Raw genomic sequence first — 18,017 nt, 5'->3', positions numbered from 1 at the left:
CAATCTATTGTTCGAACTCAGGGTTTCCCGCAGCACTTTGCAGTTCGGGCGGCCCGCCTAAGCTGGGAAACCCTACCGCCTTAACTAGGTTGTCCAAAAAATAATAATAAATAAAATTCGCTGTACAAAACCCCGTGAAGTGCATCTAAGAATAGCGCAGACATGCTTCACGTCGCGAACGGGCATGCGCTCCACACAGCCGAAATGACAGAAAGACGTGGTGCGTCTGGAGGATAACTAGCCAGTTAATAAAACATCTCACAGAATAGCACTGATGCACTTCACACCGCAAGCGTGCACACTTGCCACACGGCCGAAATGGTTGGAAATAATCAGTTTTTACAATCATCATTTGCCAGGCGTTCCACAACATCTGCTTCAGTTTGTGTTTATTAACCCTTTAGTTTCACTTCATCACTGGCGCACTGTGCAGAAGATGTGAAAATGATGTGACTGTGAAGTTTGGCATTGTTAAGTGGAATCTAAATTGTTATTTTATAACAAGGATTCGATTCCTTTCTAATGGACTCGATTCCAGAATTGGAATTGAACTTTGATTCCCAACCCTAGTTCCAACCAGATCATGAGTCGCAGGCAGTAAGTAAAGTTGCATCAAATTCCTATGTTTTGTTGCCAATCGTCGCGTAAGTAAGGGATAATGTAGAGGCAGCCGGTAGTTATTGGGAAATAAGCCCCGACAGTGTGATCAGGACCCGACGCGAAGCGAACTTTGCACAGATGCATAAAATGATCGTAATACCTTATTAAGATCCTCTGCTTCATACTTGTCTGTCTCCATTTTTTTCTCTTTAACCAGTCTTTGAGAAGTTTTAATGCCCATTCTGTATTTTTTTTTGTGGCTTCGTAGCTGTCATGCTCTATTTTGTCAAGTTCAGTCTCAGTAAGCTGTCTGTGTCTTGTCGTGGTTGTCGAGTGTTTGTCACAAGATGGCGCCAAACAGACAGTAATCTTTATTGATCTTTATTGGCGCGGAGCGATTTTACTCTTGCAAGTAGTCCGGCTATGCGTTATTATTTTGGAGCGGTTATTATTTGAAAAGAACGAACATGCAAATGTCTCAACTGACCAATCAGAATCAAGCATTCCAGAGAGCCGTGTAATAAGTGCATATAATGTCAACGACATAAACGTGTAGTATACAGTGGCAAGAAAAAGTATGTGAACCCCTAGGGATGAACTGGTTTTCTATAGTGATTTGCCATAAAATGTGATCTGATCCTTATCTAGGTCACAACAACAGACAAACACAATGTGCATAAGCTGACAACACACAAATAATTCTAGTTTCTTGTGTCTTTTTTGAAAACACCCATTAAACATTCAGGCATTTTTGTGATTATTATAAAAGTTTCACAAAATGCCTTCCAGGAAAATTCTCTTCTAAAAATATATAAACATACAAATATATCAAATGAAAGAACAGACCCTCTGCTTTCAATCAAACTAACAAAACTTTATTTGTTCTCTGCCACAACCGAGCCAGTTCCCAAGATGGCCGCCACACCCAAGCCAGTTCCCAAGATGGCCGCCACACCTGAGCCAGCTCCCAATATGGCCGATTCATGGATCCTTATTATAAAGCGTTACCAAAAACTCCATAATAGTTAGGACTTTGAATCTCCTTGTCACTTTATCATCTTTGTTATTTTGTTGAATTGAAATTGAAAAGCTGCATCATGATACAAATCTCTTCATCCTTTCTTAGCACACATTCCAGAATCGAAATGTATTTTTTTATAATTACTTCGTCTGCTTCTATATTAGGTGAAAATATGTTATCGCTTTTATGTACAAGTTGAGAGATGTTACTGCTGTTTATGTGTAACCACTATTTTTGGAAACACCCTTGCATCATCCAGGATAACTGCTGAAGTGAATCAGCCAAATCTAGGAGAAGCCCTGAACAGAACGACCACGAGCTATTTAATCGCTGTCAATGTGATCACCCCTTTAAGAAGAACAAAGAAGGAATGTAATTACACCCAGATGAAGCTTTGCCTGCATTTGTTTGATCTTTGTCACTCTACACCTCTCAGGTCTGACTGACTGATGTGTGATAACTTGTAGTTTTACTGCAGAAAAACCATTTATGCTGACACTAGATATGCTCTGCCATTCACACCACAAATACTTTTGTCTGGAGCGGTCATAAATTGTACAAGTGCAGTCAAAGAAGCTGGTGCAACAAAGGATAAGAGTGAAAGGGTAGTGTAAATTATGACTTATTAAACATTCCTTCACTTTTTATCCATATACATCAGTCAAGTGATATCTTCACAACACTTTTACATCTGGTATTAAAATGAATTTTGGTCAAGTAGATCATAAGTAGACGAGAGAGTCACATACCATTTTAATCCAGTGTCTTAACAGTAACTTGCTAACTAATTTGTGAAATACAAATGCTTCTTAATGTTAAACGCAGTTGATCACCAAACATCTGCGTTAAATAAAATACCATACACGTGTTGTCCGCAGGCCAAACTTTTATCCGCACTGTTTTTTGGGGGGATTTAACACAACGTGCAGATATATTTGCGCCTACTTTTGTTGTACAACGTCAAGTTTATTATAAAATTAGCTAAATACTTTTTTTTTGCAAAAAGGCGCAATGAATACAAATTTTTTTTCTTCCTTGGTTAACGATAGACAAATATCTATAAGTAAGTCTGAATATATGTATAAACATGCCTGTGAAATATGGATCTAGAAAGATTGCTATCAACCAATTCAGCACTATCGCCATGGACAGCACCTGCCAATGAATGTTGTACGTAAGAAAGGTATTAGAGTCTTCATAGCACGCAAAGAGACAACGTTATTGGAAAATGCAGACCTGATTATAAATGTAAAAGGTGTTTTTAGGTTTATAGTAGCTCTCCACTTCACTCTAAAAAATGTTGGGTTGTTTTTAACCCAAAGCTGGCTCACTATTGGACAGAACACATTTTTGGGTTAAAATGACCCAAATAATGAAACATCCCAGCAGTTGGGTTAAAACAACCCATTATTTGGGTCAGCAAAACGTTTTGAACTTGAACGTGCCCCTGAATTTCGAGGATGCTACGTCATCAACATCCATCGAAGGACTGTTCCAATGTCGAGGATCCTCAGAATTTCAACCAAGGACTGTGACCTTTGTTCGAAAAATATCGCATATACAGGAATGGATGCATATGTAGCCTTCGGGCTCTTCATGCTCTGAAATCACCCACAATCCTATGCGCGCAGCGCCGAAAGCAGACCTTTTCACTGACGTAATGACGCAATGATGTGCACCTGCTAGCCTGTTCCACTAATGAAGGTATGATTAAAGTGTTTTTTTTTTAAACAGAGGGTCTGTTCTTTCATTTGATATATTGTATGTTTATATATTTAAAGAAGAACATTTTCTGGAAGGCATTAAACGTTTGTGAAAATCATGAAAAATGCTGGCGCTGGCTGGCAACTATTTTTTTTTAAACGCTGGCGGCCAAATAGTTAAAGGGGACATATAATAAAAATCCGACTTTTTCCATGTTTAAGTGCTATAATTCATATAAATCTGGAAAATGTGTAAAAGTACAACCCAGGAAATTAGTTTTGGTAAACCATTCTGTCCAAGCATGTGAAAAAATTGGTAATTGAAATTTGGCTGCCGTTGTGATGTCAGAAGAGGATAATACCACCCCTTATTACACGGCTCTCTGGAATGCTTGATTCTGATTGGTCAGTTGAGACATTTGCAGGTTCGTTCTTTTCGAATAATAACCGCTCCAAAATAATAACGCATAGCCGGTACTACTTTTACGAGTAAGATCGCTCCGCGCCAATAAAGATTACTGTTTGTTTGGCGCCATCTTGTGACAAACACTGGACAACCACGACAAGACACAGAGAGCTTACTGAGACTGAACTTGACAAAATAGAGCATGACAGCTACGAAGCCAACACACAAAAAAATACAGAATGGGCATTAAAACTTCTCAAAGACTGGCTAAAAGAGAAAAAATGGAGACAAGTATGAAGCAAGAGGATCTTAATAAGGTATTACGATCATTTTATGCATCTGTGCAAAGTTTCGCGGAAGGATCAAAATGTTAATTTAAAACAAATATGCCAATAAAATGTTTCAAATTCATATTCATGTCCAGTTTTTTTTCTTATGTGACAAGTAGCCGTGTAATAAGCGGGATAATGTAGAGGCAGCCGGTAGTTATCGGGAAATAAGCCCCTTCAGTGTGATACAAGACCCTCCGCTTCGCGTCGGGTCCTGATCACACTGTCGGGGCTTATTTCCCGATAACTACCGGCTGCCTCTACATTATCCCTTACTTAATCTGCACTATCCAACCACAGCACTGGCATTTAGTGCAGAGATAAGCTTATTTGCATTTAAAAGGACACACTCAAAACGGCACATGTTTGCAAACACCTACAAAGTGGCAATTTTAACATGCTATAATAAATTATCTATATGATATTTTGAGCTAGAACTTCACATATGTACTTAAGGGACACCAAAGATTTATTTTTAATCTTAAAGTCTTGTGAAATGTCCCCTTTACGTCCACCTGCACGTATAAGTAATTTTTTTTTTTGTGTTATAGGCGAAAGCATGGTTTTTCATGCTAGTTTTGTTATGAACACCATAGTTAGCACTATTATAACGAGGACATAAAGAGTGTTTGTCCGAGAGTTTAAAGGCACACAAGGCAAGTCTGAGTATTATTTCTCTACTAGCTCCCCCTAGTGTCTGGGAGTAAATGCTTTCTATATCTGAGACTATACGAGACTGAAGGACACCGGGTCGGATACAGCGAACTTGCAAGTGGGGTATTCTTCCTACAGACGGTAGGGGCGGGCGAGAGCGTCTTCATTCGTCATCTAATGAGTCATTTAACCATATACCAACTTACGAAGATGATTTATTAACATAAAAATGCTGCCTTGTGTCCCTTTAATGGCTGTATTTCCAAACTTTGACATTTTATGATAAATATGCAATATTTCGTTATTTACACTAAAAAATTACTTTCTTACTTAGTATTTTTGTCTTGTTTTCATTAAAAATATCTATGTTTAAATGTAGATGTATTTTCTTGATGAGCAAAATGACCTAGGAAAAAAAGTCTAGTTATACTTTAAGTATATTAGTGCCACAGACAAGCAAAAAAAAAGTTTTACTCAGATTTTTTGCTTGTTTTAAGCACAAATTCGCTTATATTGTACATTTTTTGTCTAAAAACTAGACTTATTTTCCTAGGTCATTTTGCTCATCAAGAAAATACATCTCCATGTAAGAATTTTTCGATATTTTTACTGAAAACAAGACAAAAAACTAAGTAAGAAAGTCATTTTTTGCAGTGTACACTGCAAAAAATGATTTTCAAGAAAAATCTTTCTTAGTATTTTTGTCTTGTTTTCAGTAAAAATATATTAAAAAAAGTCTTAAATTAAGATGCTTTTTCTTGATGAGCAAAATGACAAAAAAAAGTTTTTAGACCAAAAATATCAAATTTAAGGGATTTTGTGCATAAAACAAGCCAAAAAATCTGCCAATGGTGTAAGCAAAAAAATCTTGAACATTTTTCTTAAACACTAAATTCAAGAAAAATTTGCTTACCCCTTTGGCAGATTTTTTTGCTTGTTTAATGCACAAAATCACTTAAATTTGATATTTTTGGTCTAAAAACTAGACTTATCTTCTTGGGCCATTTTGCTCATCAGGAAAAAGCATCTTAATTTAAGAATTTTTTTATATTTTTATTGAAAACAAGACAAAAATACTAAGAATTATTTTTCTTGAAAATCATTTTTTGCAGTGTACACTAATTTGTGCAGGTAACTAATTGTAGGGTATTTGATGCTATCGGGACATCTCCTCCTACACTCCCATAGTAAACAATGTAACGGTGAGACAGCGCTAATTAAACATTTAAAATAATTTTTGGATTTTACAAGAAGATGTAATGGCCTATTTGAAACAATTATCACTCAGTACAAGTGCAAATAACACTGCAGGATTTATGCTTCATGATAATGTGGAATCGAACTTATAATATATATCTGCATTATATACGCCGATACAAATATATCTGCCATAGGCTCATATCGGCCAATAAAATCAACAAACCAAAAAATCATTTGGGCTCTACTTTTGATAATACACTATTATAATTTCACAACTGCAATGCGCTGCAGTACTTTAGAGATAGATAGGCTATTTCTTAATGTACTGCACCTCTTATTGAAGGGACAGAATCAATGCTTTAAGTTGATACACATATACAGGAGAAGCTTCAGATGAACTGATCATAGAAGAGAGAAACTGACAGATTAAAGTAATTCTTAATCATATGCTTTCAACCCATATGCTTTTAGCACCAGTAAATTGAACCTCCATCAAAATACCACACACTTAACTAAAACTGACCTCCAATCTGTTAGGTGATAAACCAGGTAAAACAGCCATAAAACATTATTTAAACACTAGAACATAGTAAGTTAACCATAAAATAAACCAACATCACATGTGCCTAAAAAAAGATCTCGACTCACCATCTGAAAATAAAGAAATACAGTTTTTGGAAATACAGAAAATAAAGAAATATTGTGGAGAGTTCATCTCTCAACTTTATGAGTTTAACTTATAAGTTTAATTTATTGACACATATTTTTCACATATTATTACTTGATATGTGTACACTGGCACACATAAGAAAACAAATGTAAATGATGAACAGAACAAAAAAAGACTATTTTGTAATGAGATAATTAAATATTTTTCATTAATGTAAAGTCGAGTTGTCACATATTCTTATGTTGTCATATTGTTAATAATTATACATTTATTAACAAAACACTATTTTAGATCATTTGTATTTTCTGTTTAATAAGGTTTGTGTTGGATAACTTAGTTACCAATATAGTTTAATCACAATCAAGTGTTCATGTTATATTTAAATGCATTATTAAAAATGGCAAATATGTCCGTGTGACAACTTCCCAAGTTGACAACTATAAGGCAAACATTTAATTAATGTGAAAATGCAAAATAGCTTTTCTTGTTTGTGAAGTATTTCTACAGAAACAGAAAAAGCGTCTTCCATTTCGCTCTTACCTGCAGGTGTTTGAATGACGCTGTGATCTGCGTCATGTGAAGCGTGAGGCAGCGCGAGACGCAGCGCGAGCTATCAATCTTCTCCAAGGTTTCCGCATCTTCAGTCCTGCGAGCATAACCCAGCTTCAACATACAGCAAAGCAAAAAACAGCAAACTTTCCTCATGAACATCATTTTCAGCACTGCTCTTCGAGTTCACATGTGGTGTTCTGTGTGTTTTAGAGCTGCACGTGTGCTTGAGAGATGCGCGCGCTCAGACACGCCCCCTCTCTCTGTCCCTCGCGCACACACACACGTGTCATGTAAAGTTAAAAGTGATCATTTGAAGTCTGTCCCATCTGTGAATTTAAATCACACAGTTGACGGTACCCATTGACTTCCATTGTAATGAAAACAAATGGTCAAATTCACACTTTGATGCTCCAAATGTCATTATTTATTAAATATCTTATTTTGTATTTAACAGAATAAAGAAACCCATACAGGTTTAGAACAACACGAGGATGTGTACATGATGAAATACTTTTCATTTTTGGGTGAGAGATTTTATTTTCACAGAATTTTCTTTATTTAGGATGATTTTATATAGACAATTAGAAATAATGACTCTAGCTGGGTTTACTTAAGATTACGTGACTTTTTTATTTTAATTAAAAAGCTCCTGTTTGCGATAGTTTGTTATGTCGAGGCTACGCCGTAGAACCTACCGTACTAATACTAATATCCCAACCAAGATTTTTTGTTCTACTAGTGCCATCATGTGGTTGAATTAAGTAAAGCTGTTACAGAGGCAACCACCCTTATCCTACTTCAAAAGTTTGAAGTCAATAGGCTTGTTCGACTTCATGCGGCGCCGCTTGAACTGACAGGCGGATGACGTCAAAGTGCCGCGAGAGCGAGACGAAATTACACGTCGTATGATTTTTCGCATTGTTCTCGCGGTACTTTGACGTCATCCGGCTGTCGGTTCTTGCCTAATGGAACAAGCCTGTTTATTCTCTGAATTTAGATCCACCTCTAAACAAACATCCTGAAACTTGTTTGTAGCTGGCAGGTTTTTACTTTTTTCATGGTTGGCACTAAACTTTGCTAGAAGCCTGGTGTTTTGTTTTTAAATATAATTTAGGCCTAAATGTGATACTGCAATAAAATATGCATATTATGACTCAATTTTAATAATATCTACAGGATCTCAACTTAGATGAATGCATTACACACAGAGATATATGAGGTCACATATTGATCACTTTGTTAATCTTTATCGAGCCTGATTCCAAAGTCACATTTATCTTTCTATATAAACAGATCAAGGCTGCATACGTTTAACTGGTTATCTTTTGCAAGACAGTGATCACCGTTAGAAAGTAAGATGTTGATTTGGATAATTCTGACCACAAACCTTTTGTGTGTCTTGGGGACGAATTTAATGCATATTCCCTGTGACGACAAGGTCGTGGAGAAGTTATCCCGCCTGGCCACCACGTACATAAATGAGGACAGACAAACAGGTTACAAATTTGCACTTAATAGAATCTCAAATGTCCAGGCACATCCACAGGTTGGTAAGCAGTTTTTTTTTACCAGTGCAAAGGCAACTTAAGATCGACTCAAATTATTACGGATTATTAATAACATTAAACATTTTATAGTTTCAGAGACAGAGCAATTGTAATATCTGTTCATTTCAAAGAGTCTGCTGCTTTGTTGTGCTCTAGGGTCCAGCTGGAAAGGTCTATTATCTGGATTTAGATGTCCTGGAGACCAAGTGCCATGTCTTTAGTCCAAAATCATGGAAAAAGTGTGCTATAAGACCTTTCATGGAAACGGTAAGACTTCAGCCGCTTGCTGCTGACGATAAAATTGTTTCTTACTACAAAACAGGAAATAAGTCTCTGTTTACACAGCATGGAAATGTTGTGTAATGTGCGAACATTTTTAGTACCCAGTCAAAAAAAAGGTCAAAAAATTGTCCCAAGCTGTCACCGGGGCAGCACACTTTTAAGAGTTCCTGATTTGTACTGGAGGGTACAGATATACATTTGGTACCAAGATGTACCTCTAAGGTAGTAATATAAAATCTTTAGGGGCAAAGGTGTACTTTTTGAAAGGTGAAAACTAGGGACCTTTTTAATCTGACAGTGTCTGGATCAAGTGATTACTTTTGGCAGCACATGTCTTTTCTTTTGCTTTCTAATTTTTTTTAAGGGATTCTGATTTAAAGGTGCCAAAGAATGCACTGGAATAATACGTTAAATTGTTCTTTTGTATTTACATAGAAGGTTTATTTCTTTATTAAAGCAACACCAAAGAGTTTTTTTACCTTAAAATAACGCTTCCAAAACAGTTTCAGTCGTTCATCCACTCTAAACAGGGTGAATGGCACTTTCACATTCGCTTTGCAGCCCTCTATCGGCCAAAACCGCACTAAAGAAGTTTCCAAACGTCGGGTAGTGGTCCTGTAGTCCGAGTGAATACTACAAAAACTTGCTTTACGGCAGACCTACAATCCAATCAGAGCCAGCTATGCCTCAGTATTTATGACAGTGGGTAATGGACAATTACGCTTCTAACCTGTAGGGGGAGCAAAGAGCCAAAACTCTTTGGTGTTGCTTTAAGTGCAAAAATATCCAGAGGGTAGGATTTGTCCTTTGAAATAAAAGATCTATATTTGCCCTATTTGGAAGGGTCATGAATAATAATATTGAGCTTTGCTCTGATTCCTTTGCTCTGAGGCTCATGCCATAGCTCACATTAGTAAACAGACCTTATATGTTTGAGCCTCTATCAGGCGAAAATACAGATTTTGAGGAACAAATAATTGTTTGGAGATTGTCCTGCAGCCATGTTACGGCAGGAAAGTCCTTCTTTATAACACCAGAATGAGAGTATAGTCCTAGCCATATCTGCCTAGAATATCCGCAACTTTTAATTTTCTGTCTGTCTTAGTACACAATGTAACTACAGGAGAGTCAAGTTTTAAATAGGAAAAATGTCAAAACTCTTTGGTCATTTTTGAGCGCGATGCTAATGGTCTAATCAGATTCAATGGATTATGCTAAGCTATGCTAAAAGTGTTACCACCAGACCCGGAGATCAGCTGAATGGATTTCAAAACGGTGAAAATCAAATGTTTAACTCTAGGGGAGCTGAGCATATTTTCAAAAAAAGTGGTGTGTCATTTAACAAAAGGTTTGAATTTGTTTGCAGCATTGATGTGTGTTTCTTGTGTTGTAGCAAATCTCTGGAAACTGCAACACCACAATCCTGCACACAACTGAGGGGTTTTCCTATCTGTACACCTATGACTGCACACTGGTTCCAGGTCAGTTATTTATTCCTATTTCTGATGGGAAACATTTAATATTTTTAGTTACTGGGTCATTCTACAGAAACGTCCACTTTTGGCATGGTAAGATGTCTTAAAATGTATTTATTTAAACTTAGACCACATTATTAGATTACTCTTTGACTTTATAAGTACACATAAATGACAGCTTAATTGTTTTTTTTTTTTTGTGTGCATGTACTTCAAGACTGCATAGACGTTTTTTTTGTCACTGGTGTTACCTTACTTCTTTAGCAATATGTGTTTATGAAATATTATTTTGATTTTTTTGCGCTTTCAAGCTTAATTCTTAAGTGTAGCAGCATTCAATGAATTAAAATTTATCATCATGTCACATGTGAATGATTGTATTTAATGTGAAAGAAAAAACCAGTAACACCAGTGACCCAACAAATCACCAGTCACTGGTGTTACTGATCTTTACTAATGTTACCCATAAGGAAGGTAACACCAGCGACAATAACACCAGTGACAATTTTCATGAAAACTGCATTTTACAAAATTTCTGCTGTAAAGTATCAAACCACATGTTGTCAATCAGTGTTTATACACTAAATTAAGTAGTTTAATCCATTTGTATTCTAGTTTTTGCAATTCCCAAAAAATAAAAGAGGTCATACCAGTGACTTAAACTAAAAGCTTCATATCCCAGTCCGGTAGACTTTTGCAAAATAATTAATAACATCAAAGTCATTCTAAGTAGTATTTAATACCAAGCAGCAAAGCAAACTGCGGCCAATGAAATCGTCTATAAAGGCATATACAGTATAACATAGGTAACCCATCATATAACTCATGTTATATAAATTGTAGGTCATCTTATCTTACTCACTATGCACTAATGGTTGTGACCCATGTTTTTTCTCTTTTTCTCAAGATCCTCCAGAGAAGTTACAGTTGACCTGTCCGGATTGTCCTTTGCTACTGCCAGTAGACAGTGAATCAGCCATCTCAACTGCTCGAATGACCCTCCTTAAATACAACAGACAAAGTACACTTCCAGTCAGCTTTACTGTGGACACAATTACCAGAGCCTCACATCAGGTTACAACAGACATCAAACTAAAACAGTTTTACAATTCATTATACTCTCATGTCATATATTTGAAGGCTGTATATTAACACAGTAGATGTGTGTATTTAGGGACACATATTTAGTGAGCAGATATTATTATTTGGTGGTGGTATATGATATGTATACTTTAGGCTCCGGTTGAGCTGAATAATTTGGTGCCTGTCTATCCAAGCTGCGAATTACCTTATGCAGAAGAACATTGTTTTAATGATTTTATCTAATAAAAGGTAACAGATTTCATATTTTCTCCAACAGAGATCACCTGTTTCTGCAAGCTTTGTGGAGTACACTATTCAAGAATGCCCCAGCGCTCCATTTTCTGAGGTTCTGTGTGAGCCAGGACACAAAGAAAAAGAGGTGGGTTCCACTCATCATACCATTCTGCCATTGCTTTTAAAGAGCAGCTGTGCTCCTTGTAAACATATAACTTTAGTATCTCACAGTGAGTATTACAGAAAAACTATATTGATGTTCAAACCAGTCAAATAAGGTTTAATTTGGTTCCTGAAAACACCATTTGTAGTCATTTATTTATGAATAAGCAGCATACAGTCAGCTTATTAGGAGGTGACGTGAAAGGGTAACAGAATGTTCATTGTCTGCAGAAATTGCACAGTACATAGTGCATTAAAATAGCAAAAATAAGGCCATTACAGTAACAAAAACTTATTTAAATTGTTTAAAATATTCTATTAGTAGTAAATAGTAGGGAGTTAAAGGGAGACTCCATTTTTTTTTGAAAATATGCTCATTTTCCAGCTCCCCTAGAGTTAAACAATATATTTTTACCGTTTTGAAATCTATTCAGCTGATCTCCGGGTCTGGCGGTACCACTTTTAGCATAGCTTAGCATAATCCATTGAATCTGATTAGACCATTAGCATCGCTATAGAAAATAACCAAAGAGTTTCGATATTTTTCAGATTTAAAACTTGAAAAAAAAAATTCTAGGCAGATATGGCTAGGAACTATACTTTCATTCTGGCGTAATAATCAAAGACTTTGCTACCGTAACATGGCTGCAGGAGGCGCAATGAAATTACACAGCCCTTGAAAATAGTCCTCTGCAATTGAAAGTAACAAAGGGGAATATTTTGGGGCAGTGCGTAATATCACTACGCCTGCTGCAGCCATGTTACAGCAACAAAGTCCTTGATTATTACGCCAGAATGAGAGTATAGTCCCTAACCATATCTGTCTAGAAAATCGCAACCTTTAATTTTCCCGTCGTCGTACACAATGTAACTACAGAAGAGTCGAGTTTTAAATAGGAAAAATATTGTAACTCTTTGGTTATTTTTTTATCGCGATGCTAATGGTCTAATCAGATTCAATGGATTATGCTAAGCTATGCTAAAAGTGGTACCGCCAGACCCGGAGATCTGCTGAATGGATTCCAAAACAGTAAAAACCAAATGTTTAACTCTAGGGGAGCTGGAAAATTAGCATATTTTCAAAAAAAGTGGAGTGTCCCTTTAATGAGACATCACAATTTACAGAGTTTATTTGTCAACCAAGGGTGCAGCTTGATATGGTACCACAACCGCCTCCTATTGAGGGAACTAATGTTTGTCTTTTTTTGTATTTTAGCCCGTTGGTTTCTGTGTTGGGTCGGTTATTGGCACTGATCACAGCCAGCAAGATGTGAAGGTGTCCTGTGAATTATTTCGGCCACAGGTATACTTCTATTCTTATTTGTCAGGCTTTGTAAAGTGACATGTTTGTAGGTCTGGAAGAGCTCGATGACTAATGCCTGGAACACACTGGACAATTTTTACATCTTAAATTATTTTAAATCCATGGGCGACCACAGATGTATGGACAGTTTGAAGTGATTTTTAACAACATAATTAAAGGAACAGTATGTAAGAAATTTATATCAATTAATCATAAAATGGTCCTGATATGTCACTAAACATTAAGAAATCATTTTCATTTCAAATACTTATATCACTGAAAACAGTGTTCCAGCCAGGATATTGTCATTTAAAAGTGGAGTTGCAGCCCTCAACTGATGTTTATGTTGTCATTTTGTGTATTGGCCACCAGCTGTGTGATTGCAGTACCAGTTTTAGCCACAAGTTTTGTGATTGCAATACCAGTTTTGGCCACAATCCTACATACTGTTCCTTTAAGGGTGTCATGATTTTGATTTTAAATCGAAATCAATCGAAATTAAGTCACAACTTTGAACTTCGAATTAAAAATTGGAATCGTCGATGCTGCCACGCCCGGTCGTCTTGCCAAGCGGGAAAAAAAAACACGTGTTGAGTGCTCGGTGTCAACCTCCTCTAACTTAGCTAGCTACAGCTAGTTAAAAGATAGCATGGCAGATGCAGGAGACACCATGCAAGGTGCTCTATACATGGGAAACAAAAAACAGCAAGCGCCTCCTGCCTTCAGCTGAACCCCATCAGAGCACGCACGCATGCAAAGCAGAACAACGTCTGTGCCGGGTTCTTTCTCTGAACTGAGATCTGTCTCACAACAACTTATTTCAGTTGCTTAAAGGGATAGTTCGGCCAAAAATGATATTAAACCCATGATTTACTCACCCACAAGCTGTCCGAGTTGCATATGTCCATCATTTTTCAGACAAACACATTTTCGAATATTTTAGAAAATGTTTTAGATCTTTCAGTTGATTAAATGTAATGTTACGGGGCCCACGATCTTCAAGTCCAAAAAAAGTGCGTCCATCATTCACAAATTAAATCCAAACGGCTCCAGGATGATAAACAAAGGTCTTCTGAGGGTAATCCGTGTGGTGTTGTTGTAGAAATATACATATTTAAAACTTTATTAACGAAAATAAATACCTTCCGGTAGCGCCGCCATCTTAGTCGCGTCCGCATTCAGGATGAGAGCTTGCGCAGCCTACGGAGACTACTCTGCCGCTGCTCTGTGCCCCCGCCCTCCGAATTTGTCATACGTCACTAAGAAAAGTGCGTACACTACGCTAATACTCTCTCCTGAATACAGAGGAGTCTAAGATGGCGGCACTACCGGAAGGTAGTTATTTACGTTAATAAAGTTTTAAATATGGATATTTCTACAACAACACCGCGCGGATTACCCTCAGAAGACCTTTGTTTATCATCCTGGAGCCGTTTGGATTTAATTTGTGAAGGATGGACGCACTTTTTTTGGACTTGAAGGTCATAGACTATGGGTGGACCCCGTAACTTCAGATTTAATCAACTGAAAGATCTAAAACATTTTCTTAAATATCCGAAAATGTGTTTGTCTGAAAAACGATGGACATATGCAACTCGGACAGCTTGTGGGTGAGTAAATCATGGGTTTAATATCATTTTTGGCCGAACTATCCCTTTAAGAGTTATGAAAACAGCATTAAAACATAACTTATTGGGGTATAGTCTAACAATCTCGTCTGATGGTAATAAAAGCGCATTTTTACGCTGCAAAGTACTGACAGGAATGTTCGTCTGACAGGAAGTTTCGCTTTATCAGGGATGTGCGTGTACCATATTTTTCCACTGGCAGGGCATCTCTGGGTTCAAGGTCAGATAATATATTTAATAAAAGTCTACAAATGGCATAGCAACCTGTTCTTTAAAAAAAAATTGAAAAATTGATAATCGAATCGTGACCGTAGAATCGAAAATGTAATCGAATCGAGGATTTGGAGAATCGTGACACCCCTAAACATACCCAAAAATGAAAATTCCGATTTATACTAAATAATGTCCTTGCTCTTCTTACCCATCTAACTCCAGTGGATTAATATATGTCTTCTGAAATGAAACAATACGTTTGCACATAAATTTTTGACTTTTTCCCACAGGTGAATGTTGTCAACCCAACGCAGCATAAGCAGATGTTAACCACGCTTTCCAAGACTTCAACCCATGAGATTCCTATTCCTCCTCATATCCCTGCACCCCCGGTCCAGGATGTCAAACTAGAAACACCTCAGCCAGCTGACCCTGTGTATCAGGCTGTCCCCGCTGAACCCAGACTACAGCAGGTGTCGAGGGCTACCCTCACCACCTCTTCCAGCGAATCAAATGAGTCTGCTGAGACTGGCTCGGACTCATCTGAGGAAATGGAAGGATCTGTACGCATTGCTAAACCTCCACTAAACTTCCGTTACGTGCAGCACCGCCAGAGGAGGCAGACGACCACAGACACCACACCCCTTCATTTACCAACGTTCATGAGCGTTTTTCCCAGTATTCCTTCACCTTTTCGTTCATGCCCAGGGGTCTCTCGCTACACCACTGTGTAAAGAGGTTACAAATAATGAGCACTCTTAAACTGAGCTCAAAGACAAATGCTGGAAAAACTCATTTTAAGACCACAGAGGGTTAACAGGATTGTTTAATTTGTGTAGTGTACTGGCTTCTACTATTGCATTAATGACATTTATAAAATTACGTGTGGTCAATGTTTGACATTTTTTACACTAAAAGTGGATGAACTATTACATTTGTCATATTTTGTTTAACATCTGAAATATGCATGTAACATTAATAATCTACCAAGGTAGATACCTAAAGAACTACAAGTGATGTTCTGCATTTCAAATGTCATATGAGAAAATCCAGCTGTTGTAACTTTGTTATTGTTTCAATATCATTCAGTTGTTCTCAATTAAATTGAGTCGCATATACAGTGCCGTACTATGGATTTATGCTTATGCAAACTAACCCTTTGATTAACAATTCATTTTTGTTTAAAGGGACACTCCACTTTTTTTGAAAATATGCTAATTTTTCAGCTCCCCAAGAGTTAAACATTTGATTTTTACCGTTTAGGAATCCATTTAGCTGATCTCTGGGTCAGGCGGTACCACTTTTAGCATAGCTTAGCACAATCCATTGAATCTGATTAGACCATTAGCATCACGCAAACAAATAACCAAATCGTTTCGTTATTTTTCCTGCTTAAAACTTGACTCTTATGTAGTTACATCGTGTACCAAGACCGAAGGAAAATTAAAAGTTGCGATTTTCTAGGCAGATATGGCTAGGAGCTTTACTCTCATTCTGGCGTAATAATCAAGGACTTTGCTGCCGTAACATGGCTGCAGGAGGCGCAATGATATTACGTAGTTTTAATTTTGCGGACATTACACCAATTAAAAAAATAGCATACTAAAGAAAAACATTTAATACTTAAAAAAAAATTTTTTTAAATTTTTTATAGGGCCAGCAGAGAAGGCCCTGCTGGTCCTGACGGCCCACCACTGCCTGCTATTGAAAGATACTAAAATCGCACCTTTGGAGCACATCTTTTTTTGGGGCTGATGTTTCAGGGGTCTTAAACTCAAATTTCTGAGATTGACATTTCGTACTGGAGGGTCACAGAACAATTTTAAAGGAATACTCCACTTTCTTAAAAAAAAAAATAATATAATTTACTCACTGCAAAAATTGACTGACTTAGTATTTTTGTCTTGTTTTCAGTAGAAATATCTAAAAATTCTTAAATTAAGATGGTTTTTCTTGATGAGCAAAATGACCTAAGTAAATAAGTCTAGTTTTAAAACAAGTAATATACAATTTAAGTGAAATTGTACTTAAAACTAGCTAAATTATCTGCCAATGGGGTGAGAAAAAAAATTGTGAAATAAGGTTTTTTTTCTTAAACACTTAATTCAAGTAAAATTTTCTCACCCCATTGGCAGATATTTTTGCTTGTTTTAAGCACAAATTCACTTAAATTGTATATTTTTTGTCTAAAAACTATAGTATTATTTTGTTAGGTCATTTTGCTCATCAAGAAAATACATCTTGATTTAAGAATTTTTATATATTTCTACTGAAAACAAGACAAAAATGCTAAGTAAGAAAGTCATTTTTTGCAGTGCTCACTCCAATGTCATCCAAAAACGTTATATTTTTCTTTGTTCAGCCGAAAAGAAATTAAATTTTTTAAGAAAAACATTCCAGGATTTTTTCTCAATTTAATAGACTTTATTGGACCTCAACAGTTTACAGTTTCAATGCAATTTCAAATAGCAGCTTTAAAGGGCTCTAAACAATCCCAAGTGAGGCATAAGGGTCTCATCTAGCAAAATGATTGTCATTTTCGGCAAGAGAAATAAGAAATATGCACTTTTAAAACACAACTTTTCGTGACGCGCCAGCTGGTCAAAAATTAACAGTAGTCAAAGGGATTAAAAGCTAGTGGATTTATTTCATTACAAAAGAGTAATTCAATTTAAATCAATTTTAACACCCTGACCACAAATGATTTATACAATTATTAAAATAATGCAAATTAACAAAAAAATAAACAAATTATTACTTTGAGCTTCGCCAATGAATAACACCAAAACATATTTTCAACAGAGGTCACTCTTCCCCTGTGGTCTCTTAACTAAGCAGACGGTGGTTGCGCTCCTGTTCAAAATCACGAGGACTTGGCTGAAAGGAGAATTGTCTTATAGCCTTTGAAAAGCAAACACCACTGTTTGGAAAGTAATTTATATACTATTTTATATA

The 18,017-nt window shown here is 36.6% G+C and overlaps 2 protein-coding genes across 2 annotated transcripts in view; one reads left to right on the top strand and one right to left on the bottom strand.

The window, feature by feature from the left end:
* Positions 1 to 7,411, bottom strand: part of anos1b (anosmin 1b) — a 74,966-nt gene extending 67,555 nt beyond the window's left edge. Inside the window, exon 1 of the mRNA XM_065259494.2 lies at positions 7,124 to 7,411. Within this exon, the coding sequence (XP_065115566.1) occupies positions 7,124 to 7,297 (174 nt within the window). The 5' untranslated portion in view covers positions 7,298 to 7,411. The remainder of the gene's footprint in view (positions 1 to 7,123) is intronic.
* A 1,006-nt stretch (positions 7,412 to 8,417) lies between these two features.
* On the top strand, positions 8,418 to 16,180 carry LOC135740930 (fetuin-B). Its single transcript, XM_065259492.1, has 7 exons — positions 8,418 to 8,681; positions 8,839 to 8,949; positions 10,358 to 10,445; positions 11,347 to 11,513; positions 11,800 to 11,901; positions 13,135 to 13,221; positions 15,353 to 16,180. The coding sequence occupies exons 1-7, from the start codon at positions 8,493 to 8,495 to the stop codon at positions 15,794 to 15,796; spliced, it is 1,188 nt and encodes a 395-aa protein (XP_065115564.1). The 5' UTR covers positions 8,418 to 8,492; the 3' UTR covers positions 15,797 to 16,180.
* Positions 16,181 to 18,017: the final 1,837 nt, after the last annotated feature.

The sequence above is a fragment of the Paramisgurnus dabryanus genome, chromosome 24 (genome assembly GCF_030506205.2).
Source record: "Paramisgurnus dabryanus chromosome 24, PD_genome_1.1, whole genome shotgun sequence".
NCBI lineage: Eukaryota > Metazoa > Chordata > Actinopteri > Cypriniformes > Cobitidae > Paramisgurnus > Paramisgurnus dabryanus.
The sequence above is the reverse complement of the archived record's forward strand: the minus strand, read 5'-3'. Positions and strand labels throughout refer to the sequence as shown.

Excerpts from the sequence above, each read along its gene's own strand:
- LOC135740930 (XM_065259492.1), top strand. The coding sequence starts at position 8,493 with ATGTTGATTTGGATAATTCTGACCACAAACCTTTTGTGTGTCTTGGGG. Across the intron at positions 10,446-11,346 it reads TGACTGCACACTGGTTCCAG|ATCCTCCAGAGAAGTTACAG; the intron begins GTCAGTTATTTA and ends CTTTTTCTCAAG. Across the intron at positions 11,902-13,134 it reads CAGGACACAAAGAAAAAGAG|CCCGTTGGTTTCTGTGTTGG; the intron begins GTGGGTTCCACT and ends TTTGTATTTTAG.